We start from the raw sequence: 23,866 nt of genomic DNA, 5'->3' as shown, positions 1-23,866 counted from the left end.
ATTGTTGGAAACATATTTTAGATATGAATGTGTGTATATATTGTTCAACAGAAATTAAATTGGTTGGATTTTGGTCTTGATAAAAAAAAATCTCTTTACATTTTGGAAAAGTAACATTTAGTATGTAATTTTATTTACATACATACCATGCTTAGGTGTTAATCTCACAGTGATTCTCAACCTAAATAACTAACTTCCCTTTCTTTACCACAATATTTACAAAATATGCCACTACCATTCAACCTACTATTGTCGTTTCCCCATGTACATTAAAATTAAATATCAAACATTTAAATTTTACAAGATTTTCTAATAAGCCCAACATTGCGCACGTTACAAACACGTAAACTTCATATTTGCCATACTTACTCGTCCTCCTTCACATGCAGTTAAAGCAACATATCCATATGAGATTGTAAAAAGAGGACCTATCTAAACCGTAGATAGACTTAAATATGAGTATATAAGAAACTATTGTAAACATTTGTTTACATACTATGTGCAACGATATCATAACCTACTGAGACCATAGAAGACCATTAAACCATTTTATGTAAACACATAAACTCAGTGGAACATTATATTGATAAAATTTAGACAAAAATGCAGTAAAACAACACAATATGTCATATTCATAAATTTGACAAACGGTTATCACAAACCGAATTATAATGTGAACAATGTGGTTAACCGTTAAACATACCGAATAGAAATTGGTTTACTATTTAATACAGATGTATGCAAGAAAGGTAAGAATAAATATAGCCTAATACTATGTATTCATCCCGTTAATACAGTGTAAGCCGTCATCTTTTATTTTAGGAAAACATATATATAGTATTAACTATATCAAATACTTCAACTGAACGATAATCTTTATATATGGCAATGATATTAGGGTGATTCCTAAATATTTCATACCTTTACAATGCTTTGAAGTCAAGAACGAATGTATGACTAGGATTAATTTGTAATGCTTTATGAAAATATTAATTGTTTGAATGATTGACAAGCTAAATATATGCCAATAAGTGGCAAATCTTAGGCATATATTTTCGGAGTATGTTCTTCAACCTATATAAGCCAAGGTTAGAACCCAAAAATTGTGGGAGAACCTAATTCACTTGATAGACTGTCGGAAGAGATGATGGTTGATGTCGATGAAGAAGCAACAACAAGGAAACAAAAATTGTTAATAGAAGAATCGTCTGGGTAAGATTTGGTTAGAAGATTCTGGGAACGTCAAACATGTTGAATTTTTACGTTGTAAACCCTAATCCATTTTTCTTAATTAGATAGAAAAGATGAGTAGTTTTATTTTGTTTTGCTTGCTGATAGATTAGAACTAAGAAATTGGATATTTTTTTCGTTCTCAATTGTTTAGGACAATAACATGTCGTTAACGATAAACCCATCAACAATTATTAGGCCTATAAAGATTAAACAACAAATCTGGTCCATGTCAAATAAATCATGTCCAAATATTCTTTCCGTCTCAGTAAGGCCATGTAAATTGAATAATCCAACATATTGTGAATATTTAAAAACTATTACGTTTGAGATTTTACATTACATATTGGTTCAATTTTTCAATATTACAAGATGTATTCATATGGTTTTACGTTACACAACTCTAAAAATATTTGAATATTACTAACTAATAAGCAATCCAATTTATACACATTATATTCAAAATTTTACAATTTATTATTGATACCATATCCTCACCCTGCGATACGCGAAATGTGTTGATAGTCGATTTTTGATTATAAGTTTCAATGTTTTTGTTTGGAATGGAAGCATTGTATTTTCCAAAATGTTTGGAAAATTGGTGAATATCGAGTTTATGCAATTGTTTAAAAACAAAAAGAGTAGCTAAGTAATCATACATAATGTAAGAAAGAGACCAAGTCTTTTGAAGATCAGAAGCTGCGTTGTGGACCATAAAAAACTATAGCCTGAAATTGGTTAAGAATAAGTTAACTAACTTAAATTTAAGTAAATACCAAGCTATGGTTACTTATATAAAAAGATTCATACATAGCATAGCTGGGTAAAAACCCTGTGTAAGTCCTTCTTTATTTGATTGTACCCTTGTCTGGTCGATATGTTGGGCATTGTAAATCTATGAATATAATATTTTATCAGAAGACTTTGAAAAATGGTGGAAGTGAAAACTACTAATTTTAATTTAAAAATACCTTTGTGGGGAGGAAGGCCTTTGAATATTTCTTTGTAGACTATGTTTTTCACTTTCAGCTGATGGGAATCTTCGCTTTTGATGTTCGTTAATCCTGCTCTACTTGTGACACGTGATAGGGCCAATTAAGTTGACCATGAGCGAAGACCGGTTTAGGCAGATATAAGATGACCTCTTTTAAACTTTGGCATTGGCTTTTGTTGATTGTCATTGCATAACACAATCTGATAGGGAATTACGGCCGACGTAATGTGAACGGTAGCTTTGTTTCATCATACAAAAGAACAATCCTTGGGATCAATACTTCCTCTCCAATGTGTGAGCCAATGATAATTTCGGCCTTGAGCACGCAGTCGCCAATGTGGGTTAGGATCATACGGGTACCATTGCATAATCTTTTTTATTTATGTTTCGCAGAAGCATAACTGGAGCACCAACTTTCAGAGTTATTTTGTGCGAAGGCAACCCTGAGAATTCCAATGAATTGAGATACTCAACGGGTATAATGTATCATTTTGATCTGATTTAGTGTACGATATCTCAAAGCTGTCTGAGCTGAAGTAATCTCTTGACACCCCGTCGGTCTGTGAGAAGGTATAAGCATTGATTTCATCGACGGTTTCATTACGGGGTGTGAGTATAACTTTATCAATGTAGAAGGTCTGGGAATTTATTAGTTTGTTGACTTCTCCATATACGGCATCAACAACTTTTTTTAATGGGTTAACATAACTCTGATGAATCAATGATTTATGGACAGTTATCATTTGTTTATGGTAGTCTTCACACTCATATCGCTATTCTAATTGTGGATGACCTTCCCCAACCTGAAGGAGCCAATCGGAGAACTCGTTTTGACTCTCATATTTGTTTTTAAAGAGAATTTGTGGCAGTTATCTCATAGGTATGAGTGATTTATTGAAGGTAAGACAGTATTAGCTCTGTTACCTTGTGGAATCACATGTAGCATCTGTCCAAAATTAGATAAGTCTTGAGAGTGCATGTAAATAATCCAACAAAAGAAGATAAAATCCTATTCTGATACCGTATATACGACCGCCTTTTTAATACCGAAGTAAACTAGGAAACAAGTAATTAGGCTATATATATAAACAGTTGTTAGAAAAAAAGGCTATATATATAAACAACTTAGTTAGATCGACTCTCACAAATCATAACATTAATCTACAACAAGCTTAACTTTTCGAACATCAACAACAAGAAAACCTTAAAGCCCTGATCAACTTTCTTTTCGACAATGGCGAATACTTGTAGAATCAGCTTTGTCTGCATCATGGTCCTCTTGCTCTTCACTAGTCACTTAGCTCTTTCTTCTTCTGCACGGCTCCGATTTATAGAAGCTCAAGATCTTGTTCACGGGAAGCAAAACAATCTCTTGAAGCTTGATGAGATTGAGAAAGCTGATAGGACACGTCTTGATTACTTGTTTGGCGTGATTGATAAGGCCGAGACCAATCGCGCTGAGGAGGTTGATTGTCGCTCGCCTCTGTGTTGCTCCAAGCCTCTATATGTTCAAAGGTCTTATAAAGCACGTGCTCATAATCTATGATGAGTTTGCTTGTACGAGGAATATGAAAGAGAACAATACATCTTCATTGGTGGAGATGAAGTAAGTGAATCAATAATAGCAGAGGAATTTGGAAGTTTATTATCTTTCTGTTTAGTTTTTTTTTTTTTCGTTTCTTGTTCAATAAGTCAGGGTTTAGGGTTTCACACATTGGATAGAGTTTCATTGAAATTTGATGAATAATATGAGAATTACTTGCCATCTGTGTTACGTGTCATGCACTTAAACAATTATATTTGTTATTTTTATGAAAAGATTGTATCTTGATTGAGGGCAGCGAAATTTATCCTAGAATATCCAATGAAACATATTAAGGATATAATAACATATATTCATGGTATACTTGATGCAATTTATTCCATAATCCTTCTGATTTGTTTGAGACCTTTTAAAACAAGAGACCTGTTGAAAGTTTGATATCAAAACTTAGAACCAGAGAGGCAGTCTACTGACCTTCAAGGTAGACGAGTTAGGTGCATGCCGAAGCATTTTAACTGCAAGTGCCACTTGGCATTCCATGTTTTATACTTAAAATGTAAATGCAGCTGCAGCACCTCCATAATCTCTCACAATCCCCGAGGCCAAGATTGACTTTGAACCTTATTCCCAATCTTGATGATAATCTAGAAGATGATGAGATTGGCTTACATGGCCTGCCTATGTGGGCTCAAAGAGTAACGTTTACATTTACGTATGAGGTACTAGTCGTGTATCTACTCAACATTTTTATATCATAAGCTATAATTGGCACAATGCTCATCATGGTATGCATTTAACAATTTTCTTTTGTAAATATCCGAGTTGTGTTATTGCTTGTCATGCATAAGACAAGCTTCACACTCACATCCATGGAAGTGCTTATTGGAGAATAATCTCACAATTGAACTTTTTAAGAACTTTCTCAGAGTAATAAAATTGTATCAAATATAGTTTTTACTTGCATGTATGATTCAAGTTTATTCCACGCCAGCTCAACATCTTGCGTCCACATGGTCTCTCCATTCCGCATGCCTACTGGTTCACTTTGTGACACACACTGCCTCAACAACTACTTCAACGACTACGTCAAGACATAAACCTTCAGTTTATCTTTCTCCATCTCAACATGTCTTGCATCCACATTGTAACCCACCACTCTGCATGCCTTATGTAGTAACGACTAATGCATCCAGCATCAGTAATTTCGTCGCCTAATTAATCACGGAAGACTATTGACATCTACAAGTTCTACTTGCATCTTCAACTAGAATATAAAATAAAATATAATTTCACTATTTGAAAAAAAAAATAAACATATAAATAGTTATACTAATGTTTCCAATTGTTTTCACATTTTTTTATATATATTTTTAAAACTTCGTTTACTATTTTTCCATTATAGGAGGGTAAAACATGTTCAAAATATCCAAAAATATCAAAAGTCCTAATATGTTTATTTTTCCAATTCTCCGTTGATTGTAATCATTTTATTTTGTTCACCATGGTGCACACGGGTACTCATAAAAAAGATGCGGCCCGGTACAAACAGTCTTTGTTTTTTTTGTCGACATATTGCATGAGTAATTACAGTAAACGAGAAATGTAATGAGTCGGTTAGCTTGGTTTACTATTGGTTTAGAGTTATACACGGCATATAAACAGTCCCAGCTCTTTTTTTGTATACATGTGCACTTTGCATTTGCTTAGGGTCCAACCTCGCTCTTGATTACAGATCATATCTATGGTATAACAGTCATATAATCGACTGGTTAATAAATGTGTTCGTCATTAACTATAATATTTATCAACTAATTAACCATCGTGCTTACCAAATTTGAATTTCATTATATAATTAATCATTACTAAAAGTAAAGAAGAAATAATGGAAGGAGAGGAAGAGCGCAATACAAGGTTTCAATACATAGATTGTGGATCGAAAGGAGAACACACGGCCCTTCACAAACTTAGCTTTCTTTGTCCGAATTTTTTTCATCTCTATCATGTATATATTGATCTTTAAACATTTATCAAAGAAACCAGAAGTAGTCTCCTTTTAAAGAAAAGTAGAGTTAATTTCTTCAAGCTTGTACCATTAAAAGAATTTAAAGCGAGAGATGGTAAGAAAGAGTGTGATCCTAGGATTCTTACTTACTGTTTTAACGACAGTAATAAAAGCTGAGGATCCTTACTTATTTTTTACGTGGAAAGTAACGTATGGCACGATTTCGCCCTTCGGAATTCCTCAGAAAGCTATTATGATCAACGATAAATTTCCCGGCCCCAATCTTAACACAACTACCAACAATAACATCGTCATTAATGTCATCAACAATCTCGACGAGCCTTTCCTCTTCACGTGGTGAGCAAAAGCATATTTATATATTGTTTCTTGCACAAGTTAGGTATTGATATATATTAGTTTCTTGTGTAGCAAGTTAGGTTACAAGAAAAGTATCTACAGATAGATTTGAGAATGTTTAACGAAGGTCTCCGGTTTTATGTAGGAGCGGAATGCAACATAGGAAGAATTCTTGGCAAGACGGCATGCCGGGAACAACATGTCCCATCCCGCCGGGTAAAAACTTTACGTACCATTTCCAAGCTAAGGACCAGATCGGTAGTTACTTCTACTACCCAAGTTTAGGTCTTCAACGTGCGGCCGGTGGATTCGGTGGCCTCCGAATCAACAGTAGAGCGCTCATTCCTGTGCCATATCCTGATCCTGAGGATGACTACACCGTTCTTATAGGCGATTGGTACACTAAAACACATGTAGCTCTAAAGGACAATCTTGATAGCGGTCGGTCAATCGGGCGGCCTGAAGGAGTTTTGATCAATGGGAAAGCAGGAAAACCGGATGGAACCGGTGAACCGATTTTCACGATGAAACCGGGAAAAACATACAAATATAGGATTTGCAATGTGGGTTTGAAGATGGCGTTAAATTTTAGGATTCAGAACCATAAGATAAAGCTTGTTGAGTTAGAAGGATCTCACACTCTGCAAAACTTATATGACTCACTTGATCTTCATGTTGGTCAGTGTTTTGGTGTTCTTGTGACCGCTGATCAAGAACCTAAAGACTATTACATGGTGGCCTCCACACGGTTCCTCAAAACCGTCCTCACGTCCACAGCTCTTCTCCGCTATGAGGGAGGTAAGGTTATGTGAACTCAATCTAGATGTCGCACTTTAAATTTAATCAGTCCTTGGCACTATCAAATGAAACATTCTTCTAGTTATAAGCTCTTAATTCTAGAAACTCTACGGTCTACATAAAATAGTTGCATCTAAATGTTCTCATTAACACAAACATAGTTTGCCTAGAGAGAATAATTGACCATGCTACAAACGTAAAACAGAAGCTTGGGCCGACTTTACTGCTTTAGTTATAAAAGAACTAAAAATCATTTTACAGTTTTAAGATCTAGCAAGTACAGTTACTGACGTTTCAATGGATTTTTAGCTGAGTTTATTCACAGTTCATATAAATCGTATCTTGTATCATACTATAACTAATTAAAAATTTATTCGTTTATTTGAAAGTAATCTCTTCCATGGCATCTTGTTAAAATTTTCACTGAGAAATAAAACTACTAGAAGTAGGTGTACTCTTTAAAATTTTCCCTTTGATGATTAATAAAACACACGAAATATTCATTATTAACCTTGTTGTACTTTTTTGTTGTTGAAATATTAGATTTATGGTTCAAATCCTAATAGGATCATATAAGACCCTAATAAGTTTCTGGATTATATCTCTGTGCCGTGCAGGCAAAGGTGCAGCATCTCCAGAGCTTCCTAAACCTCCGGTGGGTTGGGCCTGGTCACTAAACCAATTCCGATCATTCAGATGGAACCTAACCGCAAGTGCAGCAAGACCAAACCCTCAAGGCTCATACCACTACGGTAAAATCAACATCACACGGTCCATAAAACTAGTCAACACCGTAGGGAAAATAGAGGGAAAGAAGCTCAGGTACGCGCTTAGCGGAGTGTCACACGTGGAAACCGAAACGCCGATTAAGCTGGCTCAGTATTTTGGTGTAGCCGACAAGGTGTTCAAGTACGATACTATTAAGGACGAGCCGACCAAGGTTGACACTAGTAATATTTTGGTGCAGCCAAACGTTTTGAACATCGAGCACCGTTCATTCGTGGAGATTGTGTTCGAAAATCAGGAAAGGACTACACAGTCTTGGCATCTTGATGGATACTCTTTCTTTGCTGTCGCGTAAGTATATATATCTACTATCTCTCCCGCGCGCACACACACACACACAATTTTGAAAATGTTTTTTTATCATATTAGGTAAAACTTCAGATAGTATATACAGATTTAAGTACATGATCATATATATATATATATATATATAAATTTACACAATATTCGTCATTTTAAAATATAAACCGCAAGTAAGACGTGTACGACTATATATAATTTTTTGGGGTAAAATACGACTATCATTCTTCTTGCTTCTAATATAGAATATGACATATAAAACTGTATCATTCTTATTGCTTCTAATATAGAATATGACAGAGATTATAATTTATGTTAAAGAACACACACACACACACACATATATTTATATTCTGCAGAAATTTCATATTTTAGAATCTGTTTCAGTATATGATATGACAAAATTGAAAACGTAGCGAATTTGGACTAACATTTGCAAGTTAATTAGTTTTGGTAAGAACATTTGGTTCAAAGAGGACTAATGTGTGTGTGTAGGGTTGAGCCAGGGAAGTGGACGCCGGCGAAGAGGAAGAACTATAATCTATTAGACGCAGTATACCGACACACAATCCAAGTTTATCCCAAATGTTGGGGAGCCATCTTATTGACTTTCGACAACTGTGGCATGTGGAATATTCGGTCTGAGATTCTCGAGAAACGTTACTTAGGTCAACAGCTTTATGTTAATGTCGGCCCGCCAGAACTATCCCAGAGGGATGAGTACAGCTTTCCAGCAAACGGTCTCCGTTGTGGCATTATCCAGGGCTTGCCTGATCCTCAGCCTCCCAGAGACTCGCTTTAATTTGGTTTGGCGTGGTTCAGCCTGGAGACTTGTAGCTCAAGGTTTTTTACATTCTTATATACGTATGTCCTTACAATTTGGTTTCTGTAGGTCGATGGTGAAAGTGTTATGAGATGTCTGTAATCCATTACACGTTTATGATGCATGCTATTTTTCTGATTTGTTTAAGCCAGACGTTGCGCTGAATTCGAATATAGAAGTGATATGCTTTTGAAGCATGGTAAACATATACGTCAATTGGGCATATTCAACAACATTACGAACTATTCTATAAGAGCAACCATATTTCATACGGAGGTTCTGGAAAAATAATATTCGTATTTAGATAATAAATGAATTACTGAAATATATTTTATTTTTGCAATTTGCAAAAAAAAAAAAAAAAAAAAAAGAGCCATTTAAAGGTTTGCATGTGATATGAAAAGTTCTAGTTGGTATCTATAAAAGCAGCTGATTTGAGATACTTTCTGTTTTTTTTTTTCCTTTTTTTTTTGTTTTGTTTTTTTGAGATATTGCATAGATTTAGAAATGCTCTAAATGCCTGCATAGCACTCTCTAATAACACTACAAGAAAACATCGGCATACTGAGGGAAAAAATCGTCGGTATGTCGTCGGAATAACGCTATTCCGAGGACATACCGACGAAAAAAATCCTCGGAAATATCTCATCGGAAATTCATATTTCCTCGGAATTCCGTCGGAAATTTCCGACGGAATTCCGAGGAAACAAAATTCCGAGGAAACTCTGAGGACACAAAGATCGTCGGAAGGTTCCTCAGAATATACCGAGGGAATTCCGATGGTCCAATCCTCGGAAATTTCGACGAAATATTCCTCGGAATGTTTATCGAAAAATTCCGAGGAACACCTTTCCCTTGGAAAATTCCGAGGAACGTCGATCGCTCGGAAAATTCCGAGGGAATGCAGTCCCTCGGAAAATTCCGAGGAACTTCCTTCCCTCGAAAAATTCTGAGGAACTTATGTCCCTCGGAATTTTCCGAGGAACTGCATTCCCTCGGAATTTCGAAAAAATTTATTTTTTAAAAAAATTTATTTTAAAAAAAAAAATTAAAATTTTTGAAATTTAACTTCGAAAATTTAAAATTAAAATTAAAATTGAATAAAACATAAAACATTAAAACATAGTAGATAATATTCAAAGTTAAATAAAACATTCCGAGTTTTTGGTAAAAAAAAAAAAACTACGGGTCTTGAATGTTCGGGAACACCTCGTTCGGGTACATCCTCTTCATCATCTCCATCATCTGCTCGTTCAGCCTCTTCTGGGTCTCATAGCCCGCCTGTTGAGCTGCCATCTGGGTCTCCAACGCAGATATCCGATCATCCTTGTCCTTCAGCTGAGCCGTAAGAACTTCGGGATCAACATATGGCGGTGGTGCAGAAGAAGGAGCAGCCGACCGGGAGCGACGACCCAAACCGACCAAACGTCCCTTCTTCTTTGGAACCGACTGAAATATAAATAACCAAATTTAGATAATATAAATTAATGATAAAATAAATATCAAGAAATAAATAAATTGAACTTTAAAAAAAAAAAAACTTACCGATTCAACGATTTCGTTGATTCGAACCCGAGACAAGTTGGTCGAAGCCGTCGAATCGTCATCATCGGTTTGAAGCTGAGACACTTCGTCATACACTTGAGTTTGGACCAGGTCGACCACGTCCCTCACAAGACCATCATCAATCTGGCCGGTCTTCTTGTTGGTATACGCCCTTTTCATTAGGGCGAGATCATCAACCGGCTCGCCCTCATTTTCTTCCGCCTTGAAAAAAAATAAATTAAACAAACATTAGAAATTTGAAAAAATGCACAAAAAATAAAATTCCGAAACTTAAATAATTGAAGAAAAAGCGGTTGAACTTACCATGCGATCCGCGAGAGTGGCAAAAGATTGAGCACCCAAGTTATGCTTGTAGATGCCCTTCCCTTTACGGTCGCTCCTGCGGTTGTTGGAGTTGGTGGAAGAAGTTTCTTTCGTCTCTTCCTTATCCCAATGCTCACACAACTCCTTCCAGACCGTGTCGTTCATCGACTTTGGGACCTTTTAATTTAAAAAAAAAAAAGTTTAATAATTTAAAAAATAGTTTAATAAATTAAAAATTGTTAATAAATTAAAAACTATCTTGTTTACTTCCCACTTCTTCTTCCACTCGTACATCTGCTTCCCATAGTTGTCCATAACTTTACAGACAAAATGGTGATAGATAGAGAGCGTATCATCGTAATTCCAGTTGAATTCTTGCTGAAATTGTTTAAAAATAGTTTTTAAGCACAAAAAATATAAATAGTTTAATAATTACAAAAAAAAGTTTTAATAAATAAAAAATAGTTTAATAAATATAGAAAATAGTTTAATAATTACAAAAAAAGTTTTAATAAATAAAAAATAGTTTAATAATTAAAAAAATAGTTTTAATAATATTTAAAATGTTTAATAAATATAGAAAATAGTTTAATAATCACAAAAAATAGTTTTAATAAATAAAAAATATAAGTAAAAAATTTGAATACTTACCGCAAACTGACGAAACCACAGATGCTGCTTCTCGGGAGGGAAGTCAGTGAAAGTCGGATGTCCCTTGTCGAGTGTCGAGTACATCATACGGTTGATCCATGCGCTGATCAAAGTTTTATAGATTTTAAAAATGTTTAATAAATATATAAATGATTTTAAAATGCAAAAAATAGATTTTATATACAAAAAACGTTTTCAATATATATATATAATTACAAATTCGACTTTTATAACCACAAAATTAATAAAAACTAAAAAAAAAATTCAAATCAAGTGAAATACATAATCAAACTCGATTTTACACAATTCTACCATTCACCCTAACAAAATCTATAAATCTCATTCCAAAATCATCAAATCTACTTAAAAACCATACAAATCTAACCTAAGAGAGTGGGATAGGGTTCATACATGAGGATTAGGGTGGAAATCGCGAGGGAGAAGAGAGAAAGCGCCGGAAATCGCAAGGGAGAAGAGAGGAGTCGACGAAATCGCAGGGGAAAGAGAGAGTGCGGCGGAGAGAAATGGGGAAGAAGGTCGGGCTCGACCTAATAAAATGAGGGGTCCGACGGAAATTATCCGTCGGAATTTCCTCGGAAATATTTACTATATCCGTCGAAATTTCCTCGGAAATCATTAATTCAATTTTCGCGAAATATTTGGCGGCTTGGTTTACCCGGTTAAATGAAAATATTTCGAGGAACCATGTTTCCTCGGAATACCCTCGGTAATTACCGAGGAAATTCTGAGGAACCAGGGTTTGAGGTTTCAAAACATCGATTATTTTCGCCGTATTTCATTTCTTATACAATTATAATGCATACCATTGAGGATTCTTTGTATAGATGATCATAAACCATGAAATAACAAAATTTCAAAAATAATTGTAAGTATTCCCTTTACCGTTTGTTAAAGTGTATAAGTGTTTCTCTTATGTTGTGTGGTTTTCGTTCATGCAATCGTAAAAGTGTTTGTTATTGGGTAAAACACCAAAGTTTGACTTCATAATCTGGTTAAGACACTTAATGAAGGTTATATACGTGTTATTCAATCCGCAAAACGTTGTTTTCGGTTTAAAACCCCTAGTTCCTCGGAATTTCCTCGGAATTTTCCGAGGGAATTCCGAGGAATACCCTATCTTCGTCGGAATTTCCTCGGAAAATTCCGAGAAAATTCCGAGGAAAAGGAATGTATAATCAAATCCCTAAATCGACAAGATCTATTCCGAGGAAAACCTATCTGCCCTCGGAATTTCCTCGGTATTTATATTTAAAAAAAAAAAAAGGTCGACGCTAGTCTGTTTCCGAGTCGTCATCACCAGATGAATCTGAATCTGGATCTTGGTGAAACTCTCCAATCACTGGTTCATCCTCTACGTGAACGGCGGCTTCCTCTACGAAGTCGGTTAAATCGACTACAAGGCCAACTCCACCTAAATCTTCTGCTGCACTTAAGTTGCCGGATGTGCTTGGTTGTAGTGGGTCTTCCAGCTCAGAACTTCCCTGAACTCGGCCTCTCAGGTTGAGTCTTGTAACAGTAACCCATGGATCATCTCTGTTCCTTACCCGGGGGTACTTGATATAACAAACCTGATCGGCCTGAGAAGCAAGAATGAAAGGATCATAATATTGCAGCTTCCGTCTCGAATTTACTGAGGTAACACCAAATGCATCTGTTCTCACACCTCGATCTGGAGTGTTGTCGTGCCAATCACAATAGAAAACAGTACAGCGCAATCCAACAATGCCCAAATACTTGATTTCCAAAATCTCATGTATGTGTCCGTAGTATACATCATCTCCTGATGCAGAACAAACACCAGCATCATAAGTCGTACTCGAACGTCTTCTCTTCTGAGTTGTGAATGCATATCCTCGAGTACAAAATCTCGGATATGACTTCACAACAAAGTTTGGTCCAACGACTATCTCGCGTATCCAATCGTCAAATGTTTCACCTCTGGCCAAACCAGCACTCACATAAGTAAACATCCATCCACCAAATTCTCTCTGCTTCATTTCTTCTAGTTCGTCCTCTGTGGCGTATCTATATTCGAACCGCTTTTATGCCATGAAAATTCTCTCATATTGAAGAACATCTTCGCAGTTGGTGAGTAAATATGTTTGCAAATGACTGCGCTCCTGATCAGTAAGTCGACGGTCCTTTGGTTTTCCGCTAAGTCGTCCAACGTCTGTGAAAATGTCTGGAACCTTCCAATGATATGTTGCCCGTTCGCCCCTATCATCATGCCGAGCAGGTCTTCTGTTTTTGGTCTGAACTTCTGCTGGAAAGTAGTACTCGGCAAAGTTTGAAGTTTCTTCATTGATCATCTGTGCGACTATAGAACCTTCCACCCTACTTAAATTTTTCACCATCTTCTTCAAATGGAACATATACCGCTCAAACAGATACATCCATCTATACTGCACAGGACCACCAAGTTCCAATTCTCTTACCAGGTAAATAACAAGATGCTCCATAACATCAAAAAATGAGGGAGGAAATATCTTCTCAAGGTTGCACTGAATCACGGCTATGTTAGTCTTCAAATTTTCAATACCTTCAAGAGTCACTGATCTTGTGCATAAATCGCGGAAGAAACCACTTATCCCTGCAACTGCTTCATGAACATTTCGTGGTAATAGTTTCTTGAAGGCAAACAGAAGGAGGCGCTGCATCATTACATGGCAATCGTGGCTTTTCAAGCCAGTAAACTTTCCTTCCTTTCTGTCGATACAGTTACGCAAATTAGATGCGTAACCGTCTGGAAATTCCACATCGTTTGAAATCCAATCAAAGAACGCATCTTTTCCCGCTGCATCAAGTCGGTATATGGGAAAAGGAGCCCTACCATTCTCATTAACATGAAGTTCTGAACGAGCACATATATCGACTAAATCCAGTCTTCACTTCAAATTATCCTTTGTTTTACCTTGAACATTAAGGATCGTGTTCATGAGATTGTCAAAAAAGTTCTTCTCAATATGCATGGCATCTAAATTATGCCTTAGTAGATGATCCTCCCAGTATGGCAGATCCCAAAAAGTATTTTTTTGTGCCAGTTATGTAGGTCTCCAACACCATCTACCGGAAAACGCTCATGTCCACCGACGTCTGGCGTCCTTTCTGCACCAAAATCTCTAAGTTGTGTCTTCAAATCTTTCCCACGAATTTCCGGAGGTGGACTGTCAAACACCCTCTTGTTCTTCGTAAACAAATTCTTACTTCTACGATATGGATGATCTGGTGGTAGAAATCTCCTGTGACAGTCAAACCAACACGTTTTCCTTCCGTGTTTTAGTTGGAAAGCATCAGTGTTATCTTGACAATATGGACATGATAGCCTTCCATGCGTTGTCCATCCAGATAACATACCATATGCTGGAAAATCACTTATTGTCCACATTAGTACTGCCCGCATTTGAAAGTTTTCTTTATACGAAACATCGTATGTTTCAGCACCTTGAGCCCATAGTTGTTGCAACTCATATATTAGTGGCTGAAGAAACACATCAAGTGATCTCTTAAGATGCTCTGGTCCGGGAACGAGAATCGAGAGAAACAAAAACTCTCGTCGCAAGCACAAGTTTGGGGGTAGGTTGTATGGTGTAAGAATGACTGGCCATAGAGAATACTGTCTTCCACTCTTGCCAAACGGACTGAAACCATCAGTACATAATCCAAGGTAGACATTTCTTCTCTCATACGCAAACTCGGGATACTTTGATTGAAAATGCTTCCACGCTTTTGCATCTGAAGGATGTCTGATCTCACCATCTGTTGAGTGCTCCGCATGCCATCTCATTGGTTGCGCTGTGCGTTCAGACAGATACAACCTCTGCAACTTTTCCGTCAAAGGCAAATACCACATCCTTTTATATGGCACTGGAACTCTTCCACTCGTATCTTTATAACGAGGCTTCCCACAAAATTTGCATGAAACCCGCTGTTCATCCGTCCTCCAATAAATCATGCAGTTGTCTCTGCATACATCTATTACCTGATACGATAAACCAAGACCAGCTACGAGTTTCTGAACCTCGTAGTATGAGCCAGGAGCTACATTATCTTCGGGTAGAATACCTTTTACATAATCAGCAATCGTATCCACACAGTCTTCAGCCAAATTATAATCCGTCTTAATGCCCATCAATCTTGTAGCAGATGATAAAGCTGAATGACCATCTCTGCAACCTTCGTACAATGGTTGCTTTCCAGCATCCAACATATCATAAAATCTCATAGCTTCGGCATTGGGTAAATCTTCCCCTCTAAAATGATCATTTACCATCTGCTCAGTACCTACACCGTAATCTACATCCGTTCTAATTGGATCTTCTAATCTAACCGCTGGCTGAGGTTCGCTAGTACTACCATGTTCATAATCAGTTTCCCCATGATGATACCAAATTTTGTAACTTCGTGTAAACCCACTCAAATATAGATGAGTCCAAACATCCCACTGTTTAATAACTTTTTTATTTTTACAATTAGAGCAAAGACATCTTAACATACCTGTTTTTGCTTCCGGTTGTCGGTGAACTAACCCCATGAATTCAGTTATACCTTGTTGGTATTCTTCCGTAAGCAATCTCGTGTTCGGATCCAAATGAGGTCGATCGATCCAAGAACGAAAATAATTTGAAGAAGACATGTTTTTTATGAATCAAATTCGTGTGTAAAGAGAGTGAGAGGGAGGATGAAGATATGGAGTGAATGAAGAGGAAGAGGGGTGCTTGTATTTATAGTTGAAATCTTGCCGACAGACCGAGGAAATTTCGACGGAATTCCGATGCCAACGGCTAGTTCGTCGGAATTTCCTCGGAATTTTTAAAATCTCCCAATGGCTCTCCAACGGCTCTCTAACGTCTATAATATTTCCTCGGAATTCATCAGTTTTTTCCGAGGAATACAATTTTCCTCGGTATTCCATAAGAATATTCCGACGGAATGAAATTTCCTCGGAATTTCGTCGGTATATTCCGAGGAAATTCCGAGGAAACCAAATTTTGTGTTTCCTCGGAAATTCCTCGGTATATTCCGAGGAATTCATTTTCCGTCGGAACGTCCGTCAGAATACCGCTGTTTTCTTGTAGTGTAAGTGTGTTTTAGGATTTTATTATTTTTTCAATTTAAATGATACGTTCAAATTTGTATGCAAAATTTTAATGTGATTTGGTATCTTTGACCAAATGTATTTTATTGAAGGATTGTTTTATTGTTTGGTTCAGGTTTAATTAATGCAAATGAATAACAATTAGCAATTTCTCAATAATTGTGCGAAAACTTTAAACACCAACTAATATAAAACATGAAGCAGACGGAATAATAAAAAAAAAAAAATTCTACAACATTTTTTAAAAAAACACCTATTTGCCGTCTAGACACTAGTCTCTATACAACGCATACTTACCAGTAGTACCACACTTTTTTTAACATTGATTAAGAATGGAATTGTTAAATGGGCAATTCTCTTAAATATATCATTTTCAAATTTTGATCATAAAAATAGACCATAAGAAAAAAAATGACTAAAATGTTTCATTTAATAAGTAAAAGGATCATAATATCTTAGATATATAAAAAATAAAAACATTTTAAAAAAAAAATTTATAGTTTTACATTATATGTTTTCAAATTCGAACTTTTTTTTAATTTTTTTTCAAATTTTATTTTTGTAATTCGAAAATACTTTTTGAAGCTATTTTAAATTTTTTTATTTTCAAATTTTTAATATTTATGTTTTATTTTATAAAATTTTAAATCTCAATCCCAAATCTCCACTCATTAATTCTAAACCTTAAAGTTCGGATTAGTTTAATCCAAAATGTATAAGTGTATATTTATTTCTTTAATGAAATATTTTGGTCATTTTGATCTTTAAAGTCTATATTTGTGACATAAATTTTTTTAGTGTTATCCTATCCTAGGGTACTTCCCTTGTTAAATATTTCAATTTTTTTATTCTTTTCAAATTATAGTTTAACTTTACAACAACAAAAACTAAAAGTGAAAAAGAGGTACTCAGTACCTTGTAAGATTTCCATTAGCAACTTTCAATAAAACAAATGAATCGTTTAACCGGGAAGGACTGCTAAGAATTGCTTGAATCATAGCTTCTACTCACAGCGGGAATTCTTTCTGCAAGAGATCGAGATTCCTTGACTCACAAGCTTCAATCATGTCTTGCCTCGAGGCACAACCAGGGGCGGACCTAGGAAAATATTTTATATGGGGCACAATTATATATTATTTATTTAAAATATTTTTAATATTCTTTCAAAACAATATTTTTAATATTTTTTCAAAAAAATATTTTTACTATTTTTTATTATACTAGTAGAAAAGTAATTTATGTTTACAGTAAATATTTAATTAATTAAATATTTTTTCTGTTAGTTAAAATATGTAATTTTGTGAAATACAAAAAAAAAAATTAATATATATATTTTACATTTTAAATATATTTAATACAAGATAAGAATGGTAAATTTTAAATTTTAAACAATTAATGTTATTATTGAATTATTGTTATTTAATCACAGAATTAATATATATTATTAGGTTTTAATATATTTTTTAATAAGCATAAAATATAAAAATATTTATTTAGGGAGTATAAAATTTAAATAAGAAATTTGAAATCCAAGATTGATATGTACTAAAAAAAAGCTGAACAAATTAGACATATTTAACCAATTTAAAAGATATTTAAGAGAACAAAAATGGAAAAAAAATTGAATATACGAACAAAAAAGTAATTAGTCACACTAAATTAGGTTATAACAAAATAAATTAAATAAAAGATGGGAGTCGGGAGAACAATATAGTCAAACGTGATAGTGTGTGACACCATTGACTTAATTTAGCCAAATATGCTAGATTCACATGCTCAAAATTATGTTACAAACAAAAAATTATAAAGTTAGTATGGGGCATGTGCCCCACCCTCTATGCAGGTAGATCCGCCCCTGGGCACAACTGCAAAAAGTTAAGCAAAAGTAGGAAAAGAAAATCAACGGACATTGGTGGACTGAATGGATTTTTCTTCTTCTTCTTCACAAGCTACAAGGGATGTACCTTAACGAGATCCTCAAGTATTGCCATGCGTTATCGGCTTTAGGATTCATCGAGAGGGCACGCACATAATAAGGGATTGATTCTTGGTACAACCCCTTTTACAATTAGAAACACACAATAGCATACCAACATTAAGTTAGTTCCAGTGCAAAACAATCAGATACTTGCTTTTAATACGAACTCTAACCTGGTTTGCGTAACTGATTCCCATGTTTGCCCAAGCACGAACGTAGTTAGGTTTTAAATCTAGAGCCTGCCCGTACCAAAAAAAAAAACAGAACACGACAGTCAGAAAGAAGCAGAAACAATGATACTTGGAGAAATGTTGATATCTGTGGGATCGAACAGTTAACCTGTTGATAAGCAGATATGGCATCGGCACTCTGGACACTATTGGCTTGTGTAGCTCCAAGCTTATTCCAAAGCGAATAATCGTTTGGTTTTAATTGTAACGCTGTTTGGAAGGAAGTCATAGCTCTATCGAATTCCCTTGACAGATTGAAGAGAACACCCAACACTATATGCACATCAGCGTCCTCAGGGTTCATCTGAGAAGCTTCAGTGAATAATCTAGCAATCTGTTTATACACAGCGAAGGAATAAAGTTTCAATACAAGTATGAGGTAAGATTTAGATATTACAAGAGGAAGAGAGAGCTTACATCAGCATGGTATAGGGAATCAGCAAGCTCTGGAGGCGCGATTGCTCCATACCCCTCCGCAGCCATCCGTATAAATATTTCAAAGCAGTTGCTTGCTCCAACTCTGTAATTACAGAGGATAAGATATTAGTCACCTAACTGATTACCAAAAATGTATAGCCCCATATTGAGCAACAAGGCACTGACCATTGGTATGGCTCACACCAAGCGCAAGAAGCACCTCTAGATTTGAGGGATCGGCCTCATGTGCCCGCATCATTGCAGCTATTGCCTGCATCCACAATTTTGAAAGATGTTAGCAATCTCTTTGTGTTTTTATAAGTCGAGTGTAATCTGAGTAACAACCTGTTGATCATCATCGTTCTCTGCGTGCGTGACCCCAAGTAATCTCCAACCTTCCGCATTCTCAGGATTTTTCATAACCTCAGCTTCCAGTGCAAGCGCTGCTTCACTCAGGAGTCCTTTGCGAAACAATTCCTGCCCTTCTTTCATAGGATCAGGGTGGCCCACGTAAGGATTCATGTCAGAGAAGACGTAGACACCACTCGCTTGTTTTTCAGCATTTCTTTCAGTCAGAAACCTGGCGAGGTAGAGACTTTTATTAGATGGATTTTAAAAGTCGAAAATGCATGCTAGTAAAACATTCTTCATGTGTTCAGTGAAGGTAAAAACTAGAAGGTAATCAAATATAAAATCCCTTGACTAACCAGGCAAAGCATCAATGTAAAAATAAAACCTGAAATTTAGTGATAGAAAAGAAGAGTATAGTTGCAAATTTTTCGCAGGAACCAGAGAAAATTGCATAGGAGAAATGTAACAAAAGAGTTTTAAATGATTAAGGAATGGAACTGGACATACTCATCATAAGCATTTGCCCATGCATCAGCTGAGCTCTCACCCAGGGGCCCTTCAGCAAATTCATCAACCCAGTCATCAACATTCAACTTCGAAAACTCATTAACCCATTGGTCCTCTGCCGATTCTTGCTGTCCTCTCCCGGAAGCAAACTCATCAGCCCACTGCTCTGGTCCATGCGAAAGCTACACACACACTCACCAAGTTAAAAAAAAAAAGCTTACAGTAGATTCAAGAAGATGCTTCTTATCGAAAAGAAAAAGACGATATGTTGTCACTAAACTTTCTACCATGTCAAGGATTTCATATTGTGTAAGTATAAGGAACCATTTCACTGAAAAATGTGGACAGAAAATGCAGGAGATCCACTACAATAGCTAAACCTATCATCAGATGCTTCAACTGCGAAATAAAGGCTATGCAAGAAAGGCATAACATTAAATCAATTTGCACAAGCATGCTATCAGTAGCGCGAAAACATACTTTATTAATCAGCACATACATACTTTCTCATTTGCAAACTGATCAGCCCAACTTGGCGGCCCCAAATACTGCTGTTCATATTCAGTAGCCCATTCCCCAGGGGCTGATCCTGGTTTGACCTGATTCTCATCAATGATGAGCTCACCGCGGCTCATCTTTGAAACAAACTGGAGGAATTTTGAATTCTGCATTCACCAAGCATTTTGCCAAAGTTTTAGATAAATCTCAAGAAAACAGCTGAGCAAATTGGAATTTACAATTTTGTGATAAAATTTCGGAGATCTTCAAACTCTAGGTCACAAATCAACACATCAGCCGAAAAGAAACATTTATCATGTGCAGTACAAGTTCTCAGCCATGGAAATAAGGGAACAGAACAGCCTATAGAAAAAGTCAAAAAGATAATTCGTCCAACAATACAGTTTACTGCATATTTATTTACTGAAACTAGGATCAAAGGCCTTTTAAAAAATGAAGGAGTTTACTGTGAAAGCAAATGTCTATTAAAGGGAGGTTACACCAACCTGAAATTTAGGATTGCCATCCTGAGAGAGTGTATGGGCAAGCTTACGAGTCTGCTCCATTGCAGCTAAATTTTGCATATCCATACTTCTCATCTGGTTTGACATCAATTGAGATTGACCCTACGAAAAAAAAAAAAGAATGAAAAAAGCTTAGACGCCAACGATTTTCAGAAAACTTGAAAAATTTATATCAGAAAGCTAAAGGCTGTTGGCCAATTAAATACGAGTTAAACCCTGATGACTGTTTACATCACAAAAAGACACAACAGATTCAGGCTTTTGAACAACTATGCTCTGGGAACTAGGGAATCAAAGACTATACTCAACCTAAAGTATATGTCCTAGAAATTCTATCATACTAATTGAAAGCTTGTCAAACATGTGTCTCGTATAGACATTCGATTAGAGTATATCAAACAACTGAAGGAAAAAGTATCTACCAATATACCTGCTCAAACTCGGTGGCCCACCCATTCACACCATGTTGTTGCTCAAAAGACTGGACCCATCCGTCAGGACCACCATGATCCATTCCATGCTGGTTAAATTCGGCCGCCCAACCATCCGCAGGATGCAAACCAGGTTTCGTGACAGCTTGAGACTCATTCCAAAAATTATCTAGCTCTCGAAATCTCCCAGGAATATGACCTCTAGCTTGAATGCCATCATCAATTTCCAAAGATGACAATAATGCATTTACCTATATAATAACAACAGAGAACAATTAGTTCATCCAACGACATTGAGAAAAGAAGCTGCAAACAAGCACAAAAAGAGAACATACAAGGCTTAGGCATATTGGAAACTTAAAAGGCTTAAACATACAAGGAGCAGCTGACGTGCTCTGGGAAAAGTCCATACTAGATAGTTAGAAATACCAAGTTAAACATCAGCAATGGTTCTCAACACAAGCCCTGATTCTCATTTTCATTCTAAAATGTTTTAACTTTAAAAGAAAATGTAGGACCAAGTAGGTCGGACCTAAACTTTGAATTACCATTATTACACTTACTCCAAAACGTTAAACACTGAACTTGGCCCTTAAACCCCAAGTTGAAGGCATACAACACAATGATGCAGCTACAGAGAAGTATCAGACAAACAGCTAACCTGAGAATTGATGAATTCCTCTCCCCTATCGGCAAAAAAATGCCGGGCCATAATGCTACTACGATCACGTATGCATTGTTTGTCACTTTGCGACAATCCCAACACAGGGACAGGTGGTGGACGAAAAGGAATGCCACCACGGCTACTCTCAACAAATGAGTGCAGAAAGTTTGACAAGACTCTTTGTGGGGGTCCTGCAATGGAAAAAGAAAATTCAAGCAAGCAAGCAAAAGAGAACGCATTGGTGAAGAAGTTGCTTCAACTATGGCCGAGCTACTTATTTCATGTAGCTATACTACTTTCACTCCTTTTGTTCCAACAAAACTAATGCTGTTTACTTGGCAATTGAAGAAGTTACCATTTATTCAATTTATAAAAACCACTAATATGTATATCCCCTTTCTACCCAGCTCTAAATACAAGTGGTGGAGAAAGTATGAGTGAAACTAGACCACAAACCCTCAAATGTAGGATGGACTGGCTCATACAAAGGTCCCATTGGAGGCATAGGTCCACCACGCTGTACTTCATCCCAAGCTGCACCGAGACCATTCTGATCTACAGAGCTAAAGCCACGGAAGAACTCTGCCCCCTGATGAAAAACTTAGCAGACCAAATCAGCTATATCACAAAAGATATGAATCAATACCAAAAATCAAAACTTTACACAGCAAGCATTAACCTGAGCACCAGGTTGCAGAACAGGCTGATCTAACTCAGAACCAGGAAGTGAGCTTAGGTGTTGGTCTTGAGAGTAAAACTGTGGCCCAGGACCTGAGCGGGTGGCATTAGGTATCTCCTTCAGCCTTTCCTGCTCACCAAACCATCAATAAAAATTGAGGAAACAATCAGAAGATGCCACGACATAAAGAGAATAACTACATATATTGTAATTACAAAACCCAGCCCCCACGATGAGGAATGCTCTCACCTGGGTTTTGGAAGAGGAACCAAGAAGCGCGTTGGTGAGAGCTCCGAGAGGGTTGGAAGAAGAAGAGGAGCCGGGAACAGCGCAGGCGGCTCCGCCGTTGACAAGGTCTCGCATCGCCATGTTTTTGACTCCGCCGAAGTTATTATTGGCTCCTCCTTCGCCTGCTGGAATTGATCATTACCTTCCCTTCCAAATCCCCCAATCTATACTTCTCGTGGCTGTGTTTTATTTTTGTATTTAAATTTATGAGATTAAATATGCTTTTCAACATCCAGATTGGTTTATTTTTCACCCCCCAACAAATATTATTTTTAATATTGCATGATTTTTTAGTCTTTTTTAGTGGTAGTATGTAAATGAAAGATGTATTAACATTTCTTTATTAGTTTGTTGTTTTATAGTTATATTATATTTTTAATCATCTAAATTTTTAGAATATTACATGAATTTCTTGATTGTAAAATCCTACTAAAAAATACAATATAAATGTAGGACTTATTTATTTCTAAATATATATCGTCTTATCTTTTTATATCATCAAATTACTACATTAACTTAAAAAAATATCAATTCAATATTGAATGTATTCTAAATGCAGAATATATTATTTTATATTAAAATATCATATACTTTTTTACTATTGAGTGTATTTGGAGACAAATACATATCAATTTAAAATTATATATTGTCTGTAATATTGGGTTGTTTGTCAACTGGTGTAAGTTTTTTTTAGCTTACTTTCTCTTTTTAGATTTGAATTAAATAAACTTTGTGAATAAAAGCATCAAAAAGGTTAAATTATCTGTTTTGAGAGGTAAAAGATATGCAAGAAAAAATCACAAAATTGAATTTTCTCTTAATAAATAATA

General features: G+C 35.9%; 2 protein-coding genes across 2 annotated transcripts; one reads left to right on the top strand and one right to left on the bottom strand.

The window, feature by feature from the left end:
* The first annotated feature begins 604 nt into the window (after positions 1–604).
* LOC103845074 (L-ascorbate oxidase homolog) lies at positions 605–9,236 on the top strand. Its single transcript, XM_009121902.3, has 4 exons — positions 605–6,126; positions 6,272–6,924; positions 7,542–8,001; positions 8,506–9,236. Exons 1-4 carry the CDS (start codon positions 5,882–5,884, stop codon positions 8,810–8,812), a joined length of 1,665 nt encoding a protein of 554 aa, XP_009120150.1. The 5' UTR covers positions 605–5,881; the 3' UTR covers positions 8,813–9,236.
* An 8,052-nt stretch (positions 9,237–17,288) lies between these two features.
* LOC103845072 (peroxisome biogenesis protein 5) lies at positions 17,289–23,290 on the bottom strand. Its single transcript, XM_009121900.3, is given in 16 exon segments — positions 17,289–17,555; positions 18,434–18,528; positions 18,621–18,686; positions 18,787–19,011; positions 19,095–19,147; positions 19,150–19,197; positions 19,281–19,365; positions 19,440–19,674; positions 19,953–20,134; positions 20,456–20,617; positions 20,957–21,076; positions 21,405–21,656; positions 22,067–22,260; positions 22,526–22,658; positions 22,749–22,877; positions 22,998–23,290. Coding segments are annotated over 16 exon segments (2,178 nt in total). The 5' UTR covers positions 23,118–23,290; the 3' UTR covers positions 17,289–17,476.
* Positions 23,291–23,866: the final 576 nt, after the last annotated feature.

The sequence above is a fragment of the Brassica rapa genome, chromosome A10 (assembly GCF_000309985.2).
Source record: "Brassica rapa cultivar Chiifu-401-42 chromosome A10, CAAS_Brap_v3.01, whole genome shotgun sequence".
NCBI lineage: Eukaryota > Viridiplantae > Streptophyta > Magnoliopsida > Brassicales > Brassicaceae > Brassica > Brassica rapa.
This window is presented reverse-complemented; position numbering and strand designations above follow the sequence as displayed.